Below are 16,966 nucleotides of genomic sequence, written 5' to 3'. Positions count from 1 at the left end.
TTGGTTAATTCAAAGTTTGGAGAGGGTAGACGTCTGTTTTCAATGCGCTTCGCAATCCACAATCATGGGCTACTTCACACATTTCAATTATGTGTGAAAAGCATGCAGTTTTCACACTTGACAGTGAGTGACAAAAGTGCATTTCCCCCCCCCCCCATATTGTAGAAGGATGCTTTTGTTGACATGGGGTTCCGACGATCCATTTAGCTCCCCACCCCTCCCCCCAGAAGCGAAAATGTTTCCCGCCTAAAGTGTCACGCTTCCCTCCGCCCCACAACCACCCCCATCATATCAGGCCACAACCACCCCGAGTCGGAGAAGGCCCCGTTCAACCAATCAGCGTGCAAAAGCGGAGCAGCCTCCGCCAATAGGGCATCAGTAGGGCGACCGAAAGGGGCGCGAGAGAGGCCGTTGCCCCCAACGGCTGAACAATTGACGTTAGTCTCAGACGGGGTAGGGCGCAGAACGCTCCACCGGTGTCCGTGAAACTCGTCATCTCCGCGAGGCGCCATGGTAGGGAGCGGGGGTTTCTGTGGTGGGGCTTTAGGAGGGACGGCATGGCGGGTGTTGAACCCCTTCGGCTGAGGGTGTTCGGACGGGGGCCGTGAGCTCGGGGTAAGAGGGTGGTAAGCAGGGCCCTATGGCGAGCGGGGAGACGGAAACCCGAGGTCTCCCGCATCGTGCGCGGCGAAGGCCGGCCGACTCGTGGCGCGCGAGCACGAGGGAGCGAGCGGCGGTTCCGGCAGCCAATGGAGAGCGGCCGCGTGACCCCGAAAGGCGCGAGTCTTGCCGAGAGAGTCGGTTGGCTTCGCGCCGTTGGCGGTCTTTCCTCAGGGCCGAGAGCAGCGCGAGGGCTGACCGTCGCTTCGCCTCAGATTCGCCATGGTGGGGAGCGGTGGAATATTGTGGTTTTGCTATTGAAGGGTGGCGAGGAGGCGTGAAAGCGGTCGCTTTCCTTTGAATCATGCCCACAGTGGGATAAGTCGGTGTTGAAATGTAAAACAGGTTATCCTGGCATGAAATCGTGGAGAAGGGCGAAAGGGGACCGTGGTCGGGAGGGAATGCACTGTAATTATTAACCGTTTGGGAAGTGCGTAGGGGCCAGATTACGGCAAAATGCTGTGAAAGATGACAGGTAAGGAGTGCATAAGTAAAACTTGATTGGATCATATGGGAGGTAAGAGAAATACATTCCTCTTTGAAAGTGTTAGTTAAACAGGCCTCGGATATTCCATTAAATAGATTATCTAGGCTGAGATAGTGGTGTGTTTGAAAAGAGAGCCGCTTTAAAAAAAGAGTCTTTGGTATCTGTGATGGTACAATTTTTTTAAAAAAAATTCTCGAGTCGTTTACAAAAGAGCAAACTAATTTTCACTCTTCTGTGTGTCTTTGTTTTGTTGTTTTTTTAACAGCGTGAGTGTATATCTATCCATGTTGGACAGGCTGGTGTTCAGATTGGTAATGCTTGCTGGGAGCTGTATTGTCTTGAACATGGAATCCAACCTGATGGTCAGATGCCAAGTGACAAGACCATAGGAGGTGGTGATGATTCTTTCAACACTTTTTTTAGTGAAACTGGAGCTGGCAAGCATGTGCCTAGAGCTGTCTTTGTGGACCTTGAGCCAACTGTGGTTGGTAGGTATATTGCTGCTTTCTGATGTATGAAATTGCTAGTGTTAAATAGACTATATTGCAGTTTTGAGCATTATATTAGAGTTATTATAGATTAATATTAACTTTAGCAATACAGATTTTACAAAATAGTTTTGTGGCAAGCTATCTGTTTTTACCATTTCATGCATAATGTTTTAAGGCTAAATGCATCAGGCCAAGGTGAAATAGGAATGGTTTACAAGATTCTTTATAATTTTTTATAGATGAAGTGCGTACAGGCACTTATAGGCAGTTATTTCATCCTGAGCAACTTATTACTGGAAAAGAAGATGCTGCCAACAATTATGCCCGAGGCCACTATACCATAGGAAAAGAGATTGTTGATTTAGTGCTGGATCGCATTCGCAAACTGGTAAGTTTTAGTAGAAAACTAAGAACAGACACCAACCTATTTCGCTACCTTTCAAACTAGTCAGAAAAAAATATTCTATTATGAAAATAGGAGAGTACATTTAAATGGAAAGTATCATTAACAGGCCATAAATCCAAAGGACACACGCAACCAAATTGCTAATCACACCCTCCTTACCACCTCCCATCTTTATACAAACTTAACTTACAAGTAAAGACCCATCAATCTTGAATTAATTTGACCATCTGCACAGACAGCTATAGAACTACTGTAAGTGAGTAGGTTTTTGTAACACATACACTTGTACAGAGAGCAATAAAATATCAACACATGAGTATTGCATAGGGATCTTCTATGTTCACAGGATTTTGGTATGTACAGACTTCCCATGTTCTGGTTTAGGTCCTTAATCTTAAAGGTATGATTTTATTGTGTCAGAATAGAGTTTAAAGGTGATTGAAATAGATTTAGTAGACTTAACAAAGACAGGAAAATTGGTTATTTATTGCACATTAAAAAGTATTCCCAAAGCCATGCACTGTAACTGACCACATAAATAATTAGAAGTCATTTTTGTGTCTTAGATGGGGGGGGGGCATACACCAGTAACAAGCTAATTTTATCCAAGGCAACTATGTTATCTGAAATACAGTGGTGCCTCGCAAGACGAAAATAATTCGTTCCGCGAGTCTTTTCGTCTTGCGATGTTTTTCGTCTTGCGAAGCACGGTCCGTCGCAACTGCGCCTCTTCAAGCGGCTTTTTAAAAAAAGCGCAAGACGTTTTCGTCTTGCGAAGCAAGCCCATAGGGAAATTCGTCTAGCGAAGCAACGCAAAACCGAAAAACCCTTTCGTCTAGCGAGTTTTTGTCTTGTGGGGCGCCACTGTAGATATATAAATAAATTCTCTTTTGTTTACACATACCATTTTTTAATATTTTTCTAGAAGTCTTTGATTTCAAGTAAAATGTACTAAAGATTTCATTTTACTACTTATTAAATTCAATGCATTGTATCCAACATTAAACATCTTTGTAGACCCACTGAAAATAATTTAAGTTGACTTATTAGTTCTATACTAAATAGAACTTACTAGTGTAGAATGCAATACTGAACTACTGCTTAGCTTTATCAAACATCAAAACAGCATATTTCATGAAATAATCAGACAACATTAAATAAGTCTAGGATCATTAGATTTTAAGACTTTTTAAGAAAAATGGAAGGAAATTTTTAATTAGCCAAATATTTTAAATGCACACAGTGAAAACAAGTGATTTCTAGGAATGATTTGTACATTAAGTACACACTTAGAATACTAATGTTTTGCTTGCTGTCTTTTTCTTCTAGGCTGATTTGTGCACAGGTCTTCAGGGTTTCCTTATTTTTCATAGTTTCGGAGGAGGCACTGGCTCTGGATTTGCATCTTTACTCATGGAAAGACTGTCAGTTGATTATGGCAAAAAGTCCAAATTGGAGTTTGCTATTTACCCAGCTCCACAGGTATCTACTGCTGTAGTAGAGCCTTATAATTCTATCCTTACTACACACACAACATTGGAGCATTCTGACTGTGCCTTCATGGTAGATAATGAAGCTATTTATGATATATGTCGACGCAATCTTGACATTGAACGTCCCACTTACACCAACCTAAATCGTCTCATTGGCCAAATTGTTTCATCTATCACGGCTTCACTCCGTTTTGATGGTGCTCTGAATGTAGATCTGACAGAATTTCAGACAAATCTTGTCCCATACCCACGAATCCATTTTCCTTTGGCAACATACGCACCTGTCATCTCAGCTGAAAAGGCATACCATGAGCAGTTGTCTGTCGCTGAAATTACTAATGCATGTTTTGAGCCAGCCAACCAGATGGTAAAGTGTGACCCTCGCCATGGCAAATATATGGCCTGCTGCATGTTATACAGAGGTGATGTTGTCCCAAAAGATGTCAATGCAGCTATTGCAACTATCAAGACAAAGCGTACCATTCAGTTTGTGGATTGGTGTCCAACTGGATTCAAGGTATTTTAAAGCATTTTAAGTGAATTTACAGAACCTTTCAGCCATTTATAGATGGTTTTCATGGTGCACAAGCTGTCCATAAGTTCATTTTTAATCTGTTGTAAATTAACAACTAATAGGTAGTTGTTTTCACATTTGCCATTTTAACAGTGCATTCGTAATTTTGAAAGTGAAATTAGTCAAATTAGTTCATAGAAAATGCTGCACTAATCAAATACGGTTTTAAAAGTTTCTTGAAGATGCAGGCCTCAGTCTAAAATGACAGGGTACATGTGTTCATTTATGAGGCCCCTTTCATTCTTTCAGAGCGATCTTTGTCACATAGTTGTATTGAATTCCAAAGATTTCCAGATACTTTTTAGAGGCAGGCACATGTGCCGTGCTTCGTAATCCAAATGGGAGAGTATGCAGTATTCAGTGCAAGTGCATGATATGCTTCGTAATCCAAATGGGAGAGTATGCAGTATTCAGTGCAAGTGTATGATATGCAAGTGCATTTTAGATATCCCAGCAATATTAAATTCATGTAAATTACATTTCTTGTTTGTCACTAAGAGGCACAAGATATCCAGCAGTTTGGAAAGTACATGGTCGTACCACTTTTTTACTAATTTGTGGCAGTTAGCATTTCCTATCATCATTAAGCTCTCAAAGTAGAATATTAAAGGGTGAGATTTTTCCTTTAAAAATCTTCTAGCTAAGGACTATTATTATTGTTTCTATTTTTTATTTTCCCTTTTACCCAGAGTACTCAGAGCACTATACAGTGGTACTTTGGGTTACAGACGCTTCAGGTTACAGACTCCACTAACCCAGAAATAGTACCGCGGGTTAAGAACTTTGCTTCAGGATGAGAACCAAAATCGCGTGGCAGCAGCAGTGGGAGGCCCCATTAGCTAAAATGGTACTTCAGGTTAAGAATAGAACGAATTAAGTTCTTAACCCGAGGTACCACTGTATATAGTGGCATTGCATTTTATTCTCACAGCCTTATAAAGTAGTGTAGGCAGAGAGATTGTAGCTACCCTGAAAATAAGCTTCATAGCATAGTTTGGGATTTGAGTACAAGTCTCCTTGATTAAAGAACAACTGTTTGCTACGCCACATCAACTAACCTATTAAAAGTAAAATAAAAAAGTATGTAACAGAAATCACCCCTTAACCAGATAGCTCATATAGAAATGGGCTGCAGATTTTTACTCTGCGGAACAAAGACATTTGGGCAAGGAAGGAGGTCCAGTTTTCTCCATTCCCTCAAATAGGTGACCAGATGGAACAGCGCTTGTCATTGCTTTTACTGATTTTCAGAATTGGAATAATGTAGGTTTTAAGAAGTAGGGTTTGCCTATCGTTTTTAAAGTATTTGTTTAGCATTTGGGGGGGGACATAACTAGATAGAGAGACTTTTAAATAGTTTGCCCTTTCCTGGTAGATTTTGTGATCTTTGTGTATGCCAAAGAATGTGATCCTAAGATATTAATAAGTTAACCATATATTTAACAGTATTATTACTATTATTATTTGAATTTATATACTGCCTTATACCCAGAGGGCTTTCTTGGCTGAAATATAACTTAATGATGACTGCATTCTGAATGTTAATCCTGTGTAGTTTTATCGTTTTATTGATACACACAACCCCCGGGTCAAAAGTACAGTCTGCTCACAGTGGGATCCTCATGATTGCCCACAAACCCATTCGTCCATCCCTCCCTATGGTGTAGAAGCAGAACCTCAGGACATAGTGGAGAATAGATACATACACATTTTTTATATTCTTACCTACCTGATTGTCTTGTTCAAGTTGCTTAATATTCAGTTCACCTCTAATTTTCTTTCTGTGATGTCCTTGCCTGCTGTAATGGAATTAAGGAAAAAGCAAAACTCATAAGCCCTGCAATGATTCCCTTGAATGTGGGTGGTGGAGCATTGTGCTATAGGGAAACATAATTAAACTTTCATTTTTCTTCTAGGTGGGCATTAACTACCAGCCTCCTACTGTTGTGCCAGGAGGGGATCTGGCCAAGGTGCAACGTGCTGTGTGTATGTTAAGTAATACAACTGCCATTGCAGAAGCTTGGGCTCGTCTTGACCATAAATTTGACCTGATGTATGCTAAGCGAGCCTTTGTGCATTGGTATGTTGGAGAAGGTATGGAGGAAGGAGAATTTTCTGAAGCTCGTGAAGATCTAGCTGCCCTTGAGAAAGATTATGAAGAAGTGGGTGTTGATTCTGTGGAAGCTGAAGCTGAAGAAGGGGAAGAGTATTAGAAAAAAGTAATGTCAGATGATTATTTGAAAATATTTTCATACTTCAGTTCACTTGTTCTGTTTCAAATAAACATTTAAGCGTTCTAGCAGTTTCGTTTAATCATTTAAAATAGCTTTAAAATCTTTCTTAGAATAGTTATAAATATATTCTGAGAAAAGTATAAAATAAAGTTTCTGTCAGAAATGCTATATACTGCCTCCTAGATTTGAAGATCTATTCTCCCTTCCCCCTTGCATTCCTTTTGCAACGATCTTGAAAACCTGAAAAATGAAAAATTTATATTGAAAAGAATCATACTAATACGTTACAGGATCCTAAATCTTAGCAGACATGTCTTTATAATGAAAATCACATGGGGATATCATTGTGCACATTGAGCTTTGTGTTAAATAAAGAAACATGAATGAATGAATGTATGTATATCTTCCGTTATTTCTTTTTTTTAAAGTTTCTGTTTCCTATCCTATGGTTTAATAGAACCTGATAATGGTGTCATGTTCCTCCTTATACAGGACATTTCCAGAACCAACTGGAAATAGTACCTCGTGAAAGTATCCTTAAAGCTTAGGTAGAAAAACTATGTAATCTGTCCATGTAAATTTTAAAAAGACAAAATGCAAGCAATACATTGAGAAAGGGAATATAAACCCATCTTTTCAGGCAGTCGAGTCCTTTACAAAGGTTTGGAGTCGTACCAAAGAATAGTATTTGTGACTTAAGAAACTGGATCATAGCATGAAGTAGCTTCCAGTTCATGTGCAATGCCATTCTGTATTAGAAGCAAAATTCACTGTGTTTTACTCTGAGGTGCTGCTGTGGGTAAAAACCACAGTGCCTAGGGCTTGCCGATCACATGGTCGGCGTGGTTCGAATCCCCGTGGTGGGGTGAGCTCTCGTCTTTCGGTCCCAGCTCCTGCCCACCTAGCAGTTCGAAAGCACCCCTAAGTGCAAGTAGATAAATAGGTACCACTTTCTAGCGGGAAGGTAAATGGTGTTTCCGTGTGCTGCGCTGGTGCTGGCTCGCCAGAGCAGCTTCGTCACGCTGGCCACGTGACCCAGAAGTGTCTCCGGACAGCGCTGGCCCCCGGCCTCTTAAGTGAGATGGGCGCACAACCCTAGAGTTGGACACGACTGGCCCGTATGGGCAGGGGTACCTTTACCTTTAAGTACATACTACAATCTTAAGCAGCAATAGCATATAGGCACTCAAGTCATTAAACATGGTTGCGTATTAAAGCTGATTCTAGATCTCGTGTCCCTGCTATGCAAAACCTGCAACCGAAACATTTTGACTGGTTGCAGGGGTAATTGTGATAAGTAACAATGGCAGCCTGTGTGTTTGTCTTTATTGTTGGGAATCCAAAGACTTTTATTAAGATTCATTATAATAGAAAATGCTGTTAAATTTGAAGAATGGGTGCTATTTTATATTTGCACATTCATTCAAAATTGCAATGCTCTCAATGTTAAGTTTACAATTAAGCTTGGGTTGCATTTTTTACAACATTTGAATACTTTTCTAGCCTCCAGTTAGTATGAATAGAGCTTGCTTGTATTTATCCCTTGTCCTGTAAAAATGAGCTTTAACATTTGCAATTATTTGAACAATGGGTAGGAATGAATGAGCCTGCGGCCACGGAATACTTAACGGCCTTGAACCATAAAACAGATTTAGGGTTGGATGCAATGCCGTATGAGATGTGGGTAAATGATACGGGATGGCCAAAGGTTTATGGAATGCATATGCCAGCACCTTATTTCTGTATGCATTAGCTATTATTGCTGAGATAGTATCAGGGTTGACCTGTGAGTGGGTAATTTTCTGTTGGATTGAGAAATAGCCTCTCCCATTCTCAGGGCTAGGAAGGTCTCAGCAGCCATCTGGGGTCTTGAAGACATTGAAGGAGGGCCCTTCTATTTCAGCAGCTGAATTCTAAAGATTTTGATCACTTGGGCCCTGGAATGACCCTGGGGTGGCAGGTACTAACCATCAATGGAGTTGTTAAGGTCATACATCTTATTTTGCAGACAAACTTCCAGATTTGGGGCTATTCAGCCCACATAAGCTTAATTGGATAACAGTGACTTGATTCCTTGTATCAATAAGAGTGCAGCATCAGAACAACTGCAAGAGCTTAAGGTTTCTATGAGTACTATGTGGCAAAGGTATTGTGAAGAGCCCAGTTTTAGTTTTCAAAGGTGTTGTCAAATGGGAGTGGTCTAATTTCAAAGTATTAACTTGCCTCCTTTTAGCCATAAAGCAAATAAATTGGAAATGTGGAGTGGAGGAAAAATGCTAATAAAAAGGATTGTTCCAAAAGAGACAGCAGTTGAAAAGTTAAAATCAGTATGTTAGAAGAGGAAAATGAATAAAGTAGAAGAAATGATAGTCAACCAGCATAATGGGAATTGATTTCAGCATAATTATTGGAAAGGCCAATTGAACTTAATTGTTAAGGAAGTAGTAGGTCTACAAAAGAGAGATAGAAGCAATTCCAACACTAAAGCCAAGTTAACCTGTGCATGACCATTGTTTTCTCATTTCTTGATCATTCTGATTATGAATGAGCTGCCTCTGCAAATGAAAATTCTATCCCATATTTGCTCTGTGAAAGCTCATTTTAATCAAATGATGAAAGTGGTTTTCTGAGGTTACCTGCAGCTAAGCATTGTTGAAGTATGGCTAATAAAGCAATTAAAAACCAGGAGATGACTGAGTATGTAGAACAGCTATCGAGAATATCTTGAAAGTATCCTCATGAACACAGCTGAGAGAAATTTAGTATCTAATGAGTTTTAATTAAAGGCTATAAACTATTCAGAAGGCAGTGTCCCTAGTATTTAGTAGAAGCAACTACTTTGTTGAGCAGAAAATCCTGCTCACTAGTAACTAACAGCATTTTCACAAACCATATATGTACAAGTTGACACTATACATCTTGATGGGTCTAGTAAAGTTAAATGTACTTCATTTTGAGTTTGGATTTTCATAGGTGATCAGGAAGAAATAATATCACTGGTGCTGTTTTTGCTATAGGCATATGCACAGCCTGTTTGTCCATCAATTCATATTTTAAAATGTATTAAGTGACATACATTAAGATGTTAAATTCTTACTATTTTCAATTCTGACATTGCCTTATGATGAATATTCAATCCACATATGTACTGGATGATTCTGTCATAGTCTGCCCTCTTGTACTATACAGCGTGGGGAAAACAGCAGATGACTCATAACGTGCAAGTTTCCTGGAACTGAAGGTCATGTTTTATAAATGACTTTAATGATTGCTCAAAGTAAATTAGAAACTTTCTTACTCAGAAGTAAAACTCACAACTATATTTTGATTTCATCTTCAACGAAACTTGTAGAATGAGCAGACTAATCTCATTCGCACCAAATACACTGACATCTCATTCTGTAAATGTGGCAGTAAGCTGGGGAAGGTTATAAAAACATGGTCGTGCATATCATTCACTTTTTCTTAAAATCAAATGTAGCCCTTCTTTGGGAGCTCTAAAATAGTTATCCCAGTTGTGGGCTGGTTTTTAAAAGAAGTATACAAACAATGCACTACAGATCTAGCCCTATTCCATAGGGTGCCAAGAATCATTTTTGAACCATGTCCAGTAGTGACCTGCAAGTGTAAAAGAGTAGCACTCTATACTGCATGCTTTCTTCTTTTCCAGCAGTTCATTAGCTAATTATTTACAACAATAGGTTAAGTGGCGATGCCGCTGTTTCAGTTCAGTGCAATATAAAAATCAATGTCAAAGCCTGGGTTATGCTACAGTATATGCTACAGTACGGTGTCTCTCGAGTGGTTTCAAATAAACATAATCCTATTCCCTAATCATGAAGCTTGTCACGCAGGTTGCTAAATAAAGCCAGTTATGACTTATAAATACCATTTCCTCTGCTACAGGTTTGCCACATAGTAAAAAGTGGAGCGTCGTATGCAAATACCTTTAAAAACTACGTCAGAAGGCTGAGAAGTTCAAATAATGAGAGTTGAGAACGTTGGCTGGAGTAGACAGAATAGAGCTGCAGCTTTTCGCAAATGATGGCCCCAGCTAATTAAGTAGTGTGCAGGCACGTGTTTGTTTTAAGAACATCAATAAGAGGAAGCTAGTATTTGCATTTGGGATCTGGTGTTTATTCTGCTCCAGGAAAGGCTTTGTAAAGAAGGACCTACTGTTGATTCACTGAGTAACATCCAGTGTTCTGGCTGGTTTTATGGAGAGTGAGTTTGGGGGTAAGTTCTATGAGCTTTAAGTACTGATCGCATCTAGGATTTTAAATTTGCAATGCTTTATCTCCAGTTTGGCTAATAATCTGTCTAGATCCAGCAAGCCATCTCATGTAGTCCTCAGTACTGGATATGGCAGACCCTGGAAAATACTTGTACAACTAAGGGACGCGGGTGGTGCTGTGGTCTAAACCACTGAGCCTCTTGGGCTTGCCGATTGGAAGGTCGGCGGTTCAAATCTGTACGACAGGGTGAGCTCCTGTTGCTCTGTCCATGCTTCTGCCAACTTAGCAGTTCAGAAGCATGCCAGTGCAAGCAAATAAATAGGTACCACTGTGGCGGGAAGTTAAACAGCATTTCCGTGCACTCTGGCACTCGTCACGGTGTCCCGTTGCTCCAGAAGCGGTTCAGTCATGCTGGCCACATGACCCAGAAAGCTGTCTGTGGACAAACGCTGGCTCCCTCAGCCTGAAGCAAGATGAGCAGCGCACCCCATAGTCACCTTTGACTGGACTTAGCCGCCCAGGGGTCCTTTAACTATCATACTCGTGCAACTCATCTGTGTGTTTGTGTGCATGTGCATAGCATAGCATACTTGAAGGAGCATTTATTCCTTGGCCTGAGTACAAAATGTGCTTTGTGTGTGTATCGGAAGCTGCATGTAGAGCCGTAATCAGACGGCTGACACTATCAGCTTTGAGAGTGATGCCCATCTGTTTGTAAGGTGGGGAGTGAGGCAGTGCACACACCATTTAAAGCACATAGCTTCCCTCAAAGGATCTGGGGAACTGTAGTTTGTTTAAGCCTGATGGGAGCTGTAGCTCTGTGAGGGTTAAATACTGTTCTCAGGATTCTTAGTGGGAAGTCATGTGTTTTAAATGTATGGTGTGTGAGCAGCCTGAACCTAGCCATCCCATTCCACCATCCTGAATACTGACTGACTTGAGCTGGTGGAACTAACAAAGATGATCTCAGTTGTAGTAGGCATTGGCATTTAGACCATGGTTACTGGTGGTCGCCTGTGCCTAGTTAAAAAGGTAAAGGTAAAGGGACCCCTGACCATTAGGTCCAGTCGTGGACAACTCTGGGGTTGCGGTGCTCATCTCGCTTTATTGGCCGAGGGAGCTGGCATACAGCTTCTGGGTCATGTGGCCAGCATGACTAAGCTGCTTCTGGCAAACCAGAGCAGCGCACAGAGACACCATTTACCTTCCCACCAGAGCGGTACCTATTTATCTACTTGCACTTTTGACGTGCTTTCGAACCGCTAGGTTGACGGGAGCAGGAACCGAGCAACGGGAGCTCACCCCGTCGTGCGGATTCGAACCGCTGTCCTTCTGATCAGCAAGCCCTAGGCTCTGTGGTTTAACCCACAGCGCCACCCACATCCCTTTCCTGTGCCTAAGTTACTCCTGCATAAATCCTCTTCAAGGAAATGACACCCGCCCATTACCAGAAAGAGCAGTGTTTTGCACTTTCCTCTTTATGTCTTGACTGAAAAATGTTTTCCTGTCTTGTTTTGGGGTGCATTATGGAATCACAGAACTGTAGAATTGGAAGGATCCACAAGAATAATCTAGTCCAACCCCCTGCAATGCAGGAATCTTTTGCCCAACGTGGGAATGAAACCCACGAACCTGAGATTAAGAGTCTCATGCTCGACCAAGTGAGCCATGTTACCTGGTTGTTATGTAATCTCGTCTCGGCAGCAAATAATACATTCAATTTATACCTTTTTCTGTTGTATAGCTTTTAGGACTTCATAGCGTGTTCACTTAATACCATAATTTTATTTACTTTTATTACATAAGACGGTTGAATGGCGCCTTGTACGCCTCCTTCCAGTATCTCTGCAGCCAAGCTGGCGCCAAATGTGTGGCTCTGCTTCCCTTTGGACCACATCAGCAAGGCTGAGACGGAGGTCTTGTCATCCGGGCAGCCCTGGACCTCCATACACCCTGCCAGGATTGCGCCCTGAGGAGGTCACTTTGGTGCTGCTAATGCAGCAGTTTGACTTCACCCCTGGAGGTGCACTCAGTTGTCTCTTGAGACAGACAGATGCAAATGACACTTTACTTTTGCGCTTAATATTAAGCATGTTGTAGAAAGTATAAAAACATAAAAGTCTATTCAAACAACCTGTATAAGAACATGAAGAGAGCCCTGCTGGATTAGACTAAGGGTCCATCAGATTCAGCAGCCTGTTCCCAACAGCTGGCAATCAGACCCATATGAACTCTGATTCATCACTACTAGTAATCAATGCCTGCCCTGTCCTCCATAAATTTGTATCATGCCTGTTTATATCCATCTAAGTTAGTTGCTGGCACCGTGTTTCGTGGTAACAAGTCCAAAATAGACCAATTTTATAAGAATTAGATAGGAATAATTATTTTATGTAATTTAACGCACATTCCACTTTCCCCTGCCTCCAAGCAGCAAATGTAAAAGCAACAGATTTTCAAACCAAGAACAACAGCAGAAAGCAAAAAATGCGAAGAGCAACGCCAATAATTAATACACTGGCACCCTTAGGGAGCAACGGCAGGCTATAAATTTATTTAATTATTTAATTAAAGAAGCAAACAGCAACAGAATCAACTGAATCATTTCAGTTGCCAGAAGAACACCATTGGAGGCAAGAGTTTTCCATAGATTTGGGGGGGGGGGCACAACAACAACAAAAACCCTGTTATATCTGTCACAAATCTTGCCTCAGAAGGCGATAGACACACAAGAAGGATGCAATACCAAATCTTAAAGGATGAGCAGATTTACATATGAGGAGACAGTCCTTCAAGTAGTTTTGCATTGAACTGTATAGGGTTTTATAGGTACTTATTATGTAAGTCAGCCTTTGCCAGCAGAATCATTGGCTCAGGCTTACCAGAGTTGGAATTCACCTGGGGGGGCCCAGTTTGGTGACGGAAGTCAAATATTAATGGAATATTATTGGAATATTAATGGCCTTTCTCCATCGTGGAAGTCAAGGCAGCTTACAGGGGATTCTCAATGAGTCTCACAACAAGGCACTAGTTAAAGAGTCTGCCATGGCTTCTTTTGAAGAAAACAACAATACTTAGCTAAAGCTAAGGTGGTTTTGAAACGCAGCTCAAGGTCACATCCTTGTTCAGCAGCAAATTAAAAAATAAATAAATAAATCACCAAGCACCGTATTCCACAGCACACTTCAAGGTCACATTTCAGCTCCTAAAACATAACAAAAATAAAATAAAATTCTAGCAGCCAGGTTCCAAGGGAACATAACACATGCAGAGCATCCTCGTACATCAATGAGCTTAAAATGTGAAATGGCAAATGCTGAGAATACTGACAAAAATGCCACAACCTTCCCGGCACCTATAGCTGAGAGTGGAATAGTTTGCTTCTTTTTTCATGAATCAGATGCTCATGAGCTAAGATGACGTCGGGGAACATAAGCACTAACCCCTCCCCCACAGAAACAGAAATGTTTTACATGGTTATATTGCAAAAAAAAAATAAGAGAAGAATAGCCGAGTTCTTGCCTGTTTTGGTTATAGATCTCATAGATCTCATTTCTTTCCTGTTTTGGTTATAGATCTCAAACTTACAGCTGGTAGTTTCAATGAGACGTCAGGCAGAGAGGAAGTCATCTCTGTGTTGCTTTTGCTGTTGTTGCGTCTTCCTTTTTTTGCAGGTGTCTTCTTCCATCTTGTTTTTCTTCCCTTTCTATTCATTTGCTGCCAGTCGCCTTCTTCGACTTCTGTCTTCCTCTCCACTGCCTACTTCTCTCAGTTGTTTGTCTTCATCTGGTTGCAGTTCCCGTTGAGTTAATTATTATTATTTTATTTTAGCTTCCAGTTGTATGGAGGAGGCAGCTTTAGCTACTTCTTCATAATTTATTCGGAGTTTGAATGGTACCTTCTGCCTGCTTCACTGAGTGCTGTGGCATAAAATTTACGTTCACATCCGCATCACAGCAGCATTTCAATGGGAGAATGAAGAACATATACTAATTGACCCAGGTTGATTAGAGAAGTCCTTAACTATGATATGATTTAGTTGATTTTGCAGTAGGACCAATATGAATGCTAAGACTCAAAGCGTTACTGCGGTGCTATCAAACACATTGGTGTCCTATTGCAGGGCCACACCCAGCCTACATGAGTGGAAGTGACAAAGGTGGGATTTGACCCTGCTAATGGCTCAGACAAACCAGGTTGGTCTCCTCCACTACTCCTAAGTGTTCAATCCTTACAGCAACTCTAATATTGTAGGTGAGTATTGTTACCTCCGGGGACGCGGGTGGCGCTGTGGGTTAAACCACAGAGCCTAGGACTTGCCAATCAGATGGTTGGCAGTTCAAATCCTCGTGACAGGGTGAGCTCCCATTGCTCGGTCCCTGCTCCTGCCAACCTAGCAGTTCGAAAGCACCTCAAGTGCAAGTAGATAAATAGGTACCGCTCTGGCGGGAAGGTAAACGGCGTTTCCGTGCGCTGCTCTGGTTCGCCAGAAGCAGCTTAGTCATGCTGGCCACAGGACCCGGAAGCTGTACGCCGGCTCCCTCGGCCAATAAAGCGAGATGAGCGCCGCAACCCCAGAGTCGGTCACGACTGGACCTAATGGTCAGGGGTCCCTTTACCTTTACCTTATTGTTACCTCATGGGAGATTGAAAGAAAATGGATTCCCTGATGGAATGAGCTCATGGTTCAGATGGGTTTTGAATGGGGGTGGGTGGGGGGCACTGACCAATTGACTCGTTCTTTAAACTATCATCCAGTAGCCGACGCCTCAATAGCCTCATTGTCTCTTTTTTGAAGGAAACTGAACTGATGGAAACAAGCAGCCTTCAAGCCAACTGTTCTAGTCAAGGGAACACAAGCCTCCCCATTCCACCTCATGTGGAACGCTTCCAACTTGCTGTATACATTCCCACATTCATCCTGGGATTGCTGTTCAACGGAATGGCAATGTGGTTTGCCTGCCGCAAGATCAGGCAATGGACAGAACCCATTATCTACATGGCATCACTGATGGTTTTTGATACCTTGATGCTCTTTGCTCTTCCCTTTAAGATAATTTCCTATCACAAAAGCGAGTGGGATCTCGGGGGTGCCTTTTGCTCCTTCCTGGAAAGCTTGTATTTTGTGAACATGTATGGAAGCATCTTAACCTCCACATGCATATGTGTAGATAGATACATTGCTATATTGCACCCATTTGCCGCCATGACCCTAAGATCTCCCAAGAAAGCAGCCACAACTTGTCTTGTCATCTCAGCTGGGGTGTGGGCAGGAACAGCATATACGTATCAACTTCACCAACATGGAGGCCCCTGCTTCTATGGCTTTTCCGGAAGTATTTGGAAAAACACCATCTTGTTTATCACCCTGGAAACAGCTTTTCTTGTTTGCATGACAGCTATGATCTTCTGTACGGTCCGGATCATTGTATGCCTGCGAAGGAACCAAACGCCTGGTGAGCCCCTCACAAACAGGAGCAAATCCATCAATATTATCACAGCAAACCTGACTACGTTTCTTGTCTGCTTCACCCCTTTGCATGTGGCCCTGGTGTTATATTATCTTGTGAAGAACCAAATACTGGATGATTGCCGGCAGATTATTCGCTCATTTGTTCAGATCAGCCTGTGCTGGGCTAATCTCAACTGCTTCCTGGATGGTATCTACTACTATTTCATCTTAAAGGAGTTTATGAAATTTGCCTCAACAGAAAAGAATACACAAGCAAGTACCATTGACTAAAGTATTTGGTGAGCAGCCATTTTGGATGTGCAGTTGTGAAGCGGAAATTTCTCCCCTTGGAACAATTTTGCTGAAGTGTGCTTAAATTCATGTCATATGATGTTAATTATAAGCTACCTTGAGAAAACCGTGTTTTGAAAAGTGGCATTTCAGTTCCTAAATAAATAAAACAAACTGTGTGAGAGGGACATCCAGACTTGTGTGTGACAATTAAATCACATTATGTTCAGAATTTCATGGAAATCAAACCAGGGCCCACAATGAGGACTGTGGTAAGGTAGCAGTTGTCCCCAAACCCATACAGCATTTGAATTTACAGGTAACTGATTTCTCTATTATTGTACTGGTTTTTGTCATTTAATATTGATATAAATCCATTGGCTGTAATGATGTTACTCCCGTGTTTTTACCAGTAAGCACAGCCAATTCAGGCAGTTTTCTGCATTTCAGAAAGCTTTCTCTTACGTTGCAAAATTGTAATGCTTTGGACAGGAAGGTGCATGGTGGGCTTTACGTTTGCAGAACATTTACTTTACTTGGAAATATGATTCAGCAGCTTCCATTCTCTTTTGGTTTACGACTTTGGTTTCATAATTACAAGACGGAAAGACTGATGTTAGAGAAGGCCTCTCAGGGAACTCCA

The 16,966-nt window shown here is 41.5% G+C and overlaps 2 protein-coding genes and 1 long non-coding RNA gene across 5 annotated transcripts in view; 2 read left to right on the top strand and 1 right to left on the bottom strand.

Annotated features, from left to right (window-relative positions):
- Window positions 1-14,256, bottom strand: part of LOC309532059 — a 78,561-nt gene extending 64,305 nt beyond the window's left edge. The window contains exon 1 of the long non-coding RNA XR_014219566.1: window positions 14,169-14,256. This is a non-coding gene — a long non-coding RNA (uncharacterized lncRNA). The remainder of the gene's footprint in view (window positions 1-14,168) is intronic.
- Window positions 359-6,733, top strand: LOC309531964 (tubulin alpha-3 chain). 2 transcript variants are annotated; one of them, XM_082221859.1, is made up of 5 exons: window positions 359-513; window positions 1,413-1,635; window positions 1,878-2,026; window positions 3,374-4,054; window positions 6,028-6,733. In XM_082221859.1, exons 1-5 carry the CDS (start codon window positions 511-513, stop codon window positions 6,322-6,324), a joined length of 1,353 nt encoding a protein of 450 aa, XP_082077985.1. In that variant the 5' UTR covers window positions 359-510; the 3' UTR covers window positions 6,325-6,733. The 2 variants fall into 2 exon arrangements, with proteins under 2 accessions (XP_082077985.1, XP_082077986.1); XM_082221860.1 differs by lacking the exon at window positions 359-513 and adding an exon at window positions 756-885.
- On the top strand, window positions 10,239-16,733 carry GPR55 (G protein-coupled receptor 55). 2 transcript variants are annotated; one of them, XM_082221932.1, is made up of 2 exons: window positions 10,239-10,581; window positions 15,379-16,733. In XM_082221932.1, exon 2 carries the CDS (start codon window positions 15,391-15,393, stop codon window positions 16,321-16,323), a length of 933 nt encoding a protein of 310 aa, XP_082078058.1. In that variant the 5' UTR covers window positions 10,239-10,581; window positions 15,379-15,390; the 3' UTR covers window positions 16,324-16,733. The 2 variants fall into 2 exon arrangements, with proteins under 2 accessions (XP_082078058.1, XP_082078059.1); XM_082221933.1 differs by lacking the exon at window positions 10,239-10,581 and adding an exon at window positions 14,747-14,834.
- The last annotated feature ends 233 nt before the right edge of the window (window positions 16,734-16,966 follow it).

Source organism: Podarcis vaucheri (assembly GCF_965113315.1).
Source record: "Podarcis vaucheri genome assembly, chromosome: 5".
NCBI lineage: Eukaryota > Metazoa > Chordata > Lepidosauria > Squamata > Lacertidae > Podarcis > Podarcis vaucheri.
This window is presented reverse-complemented; position numbering and strand designations above follow the sequence as displayed.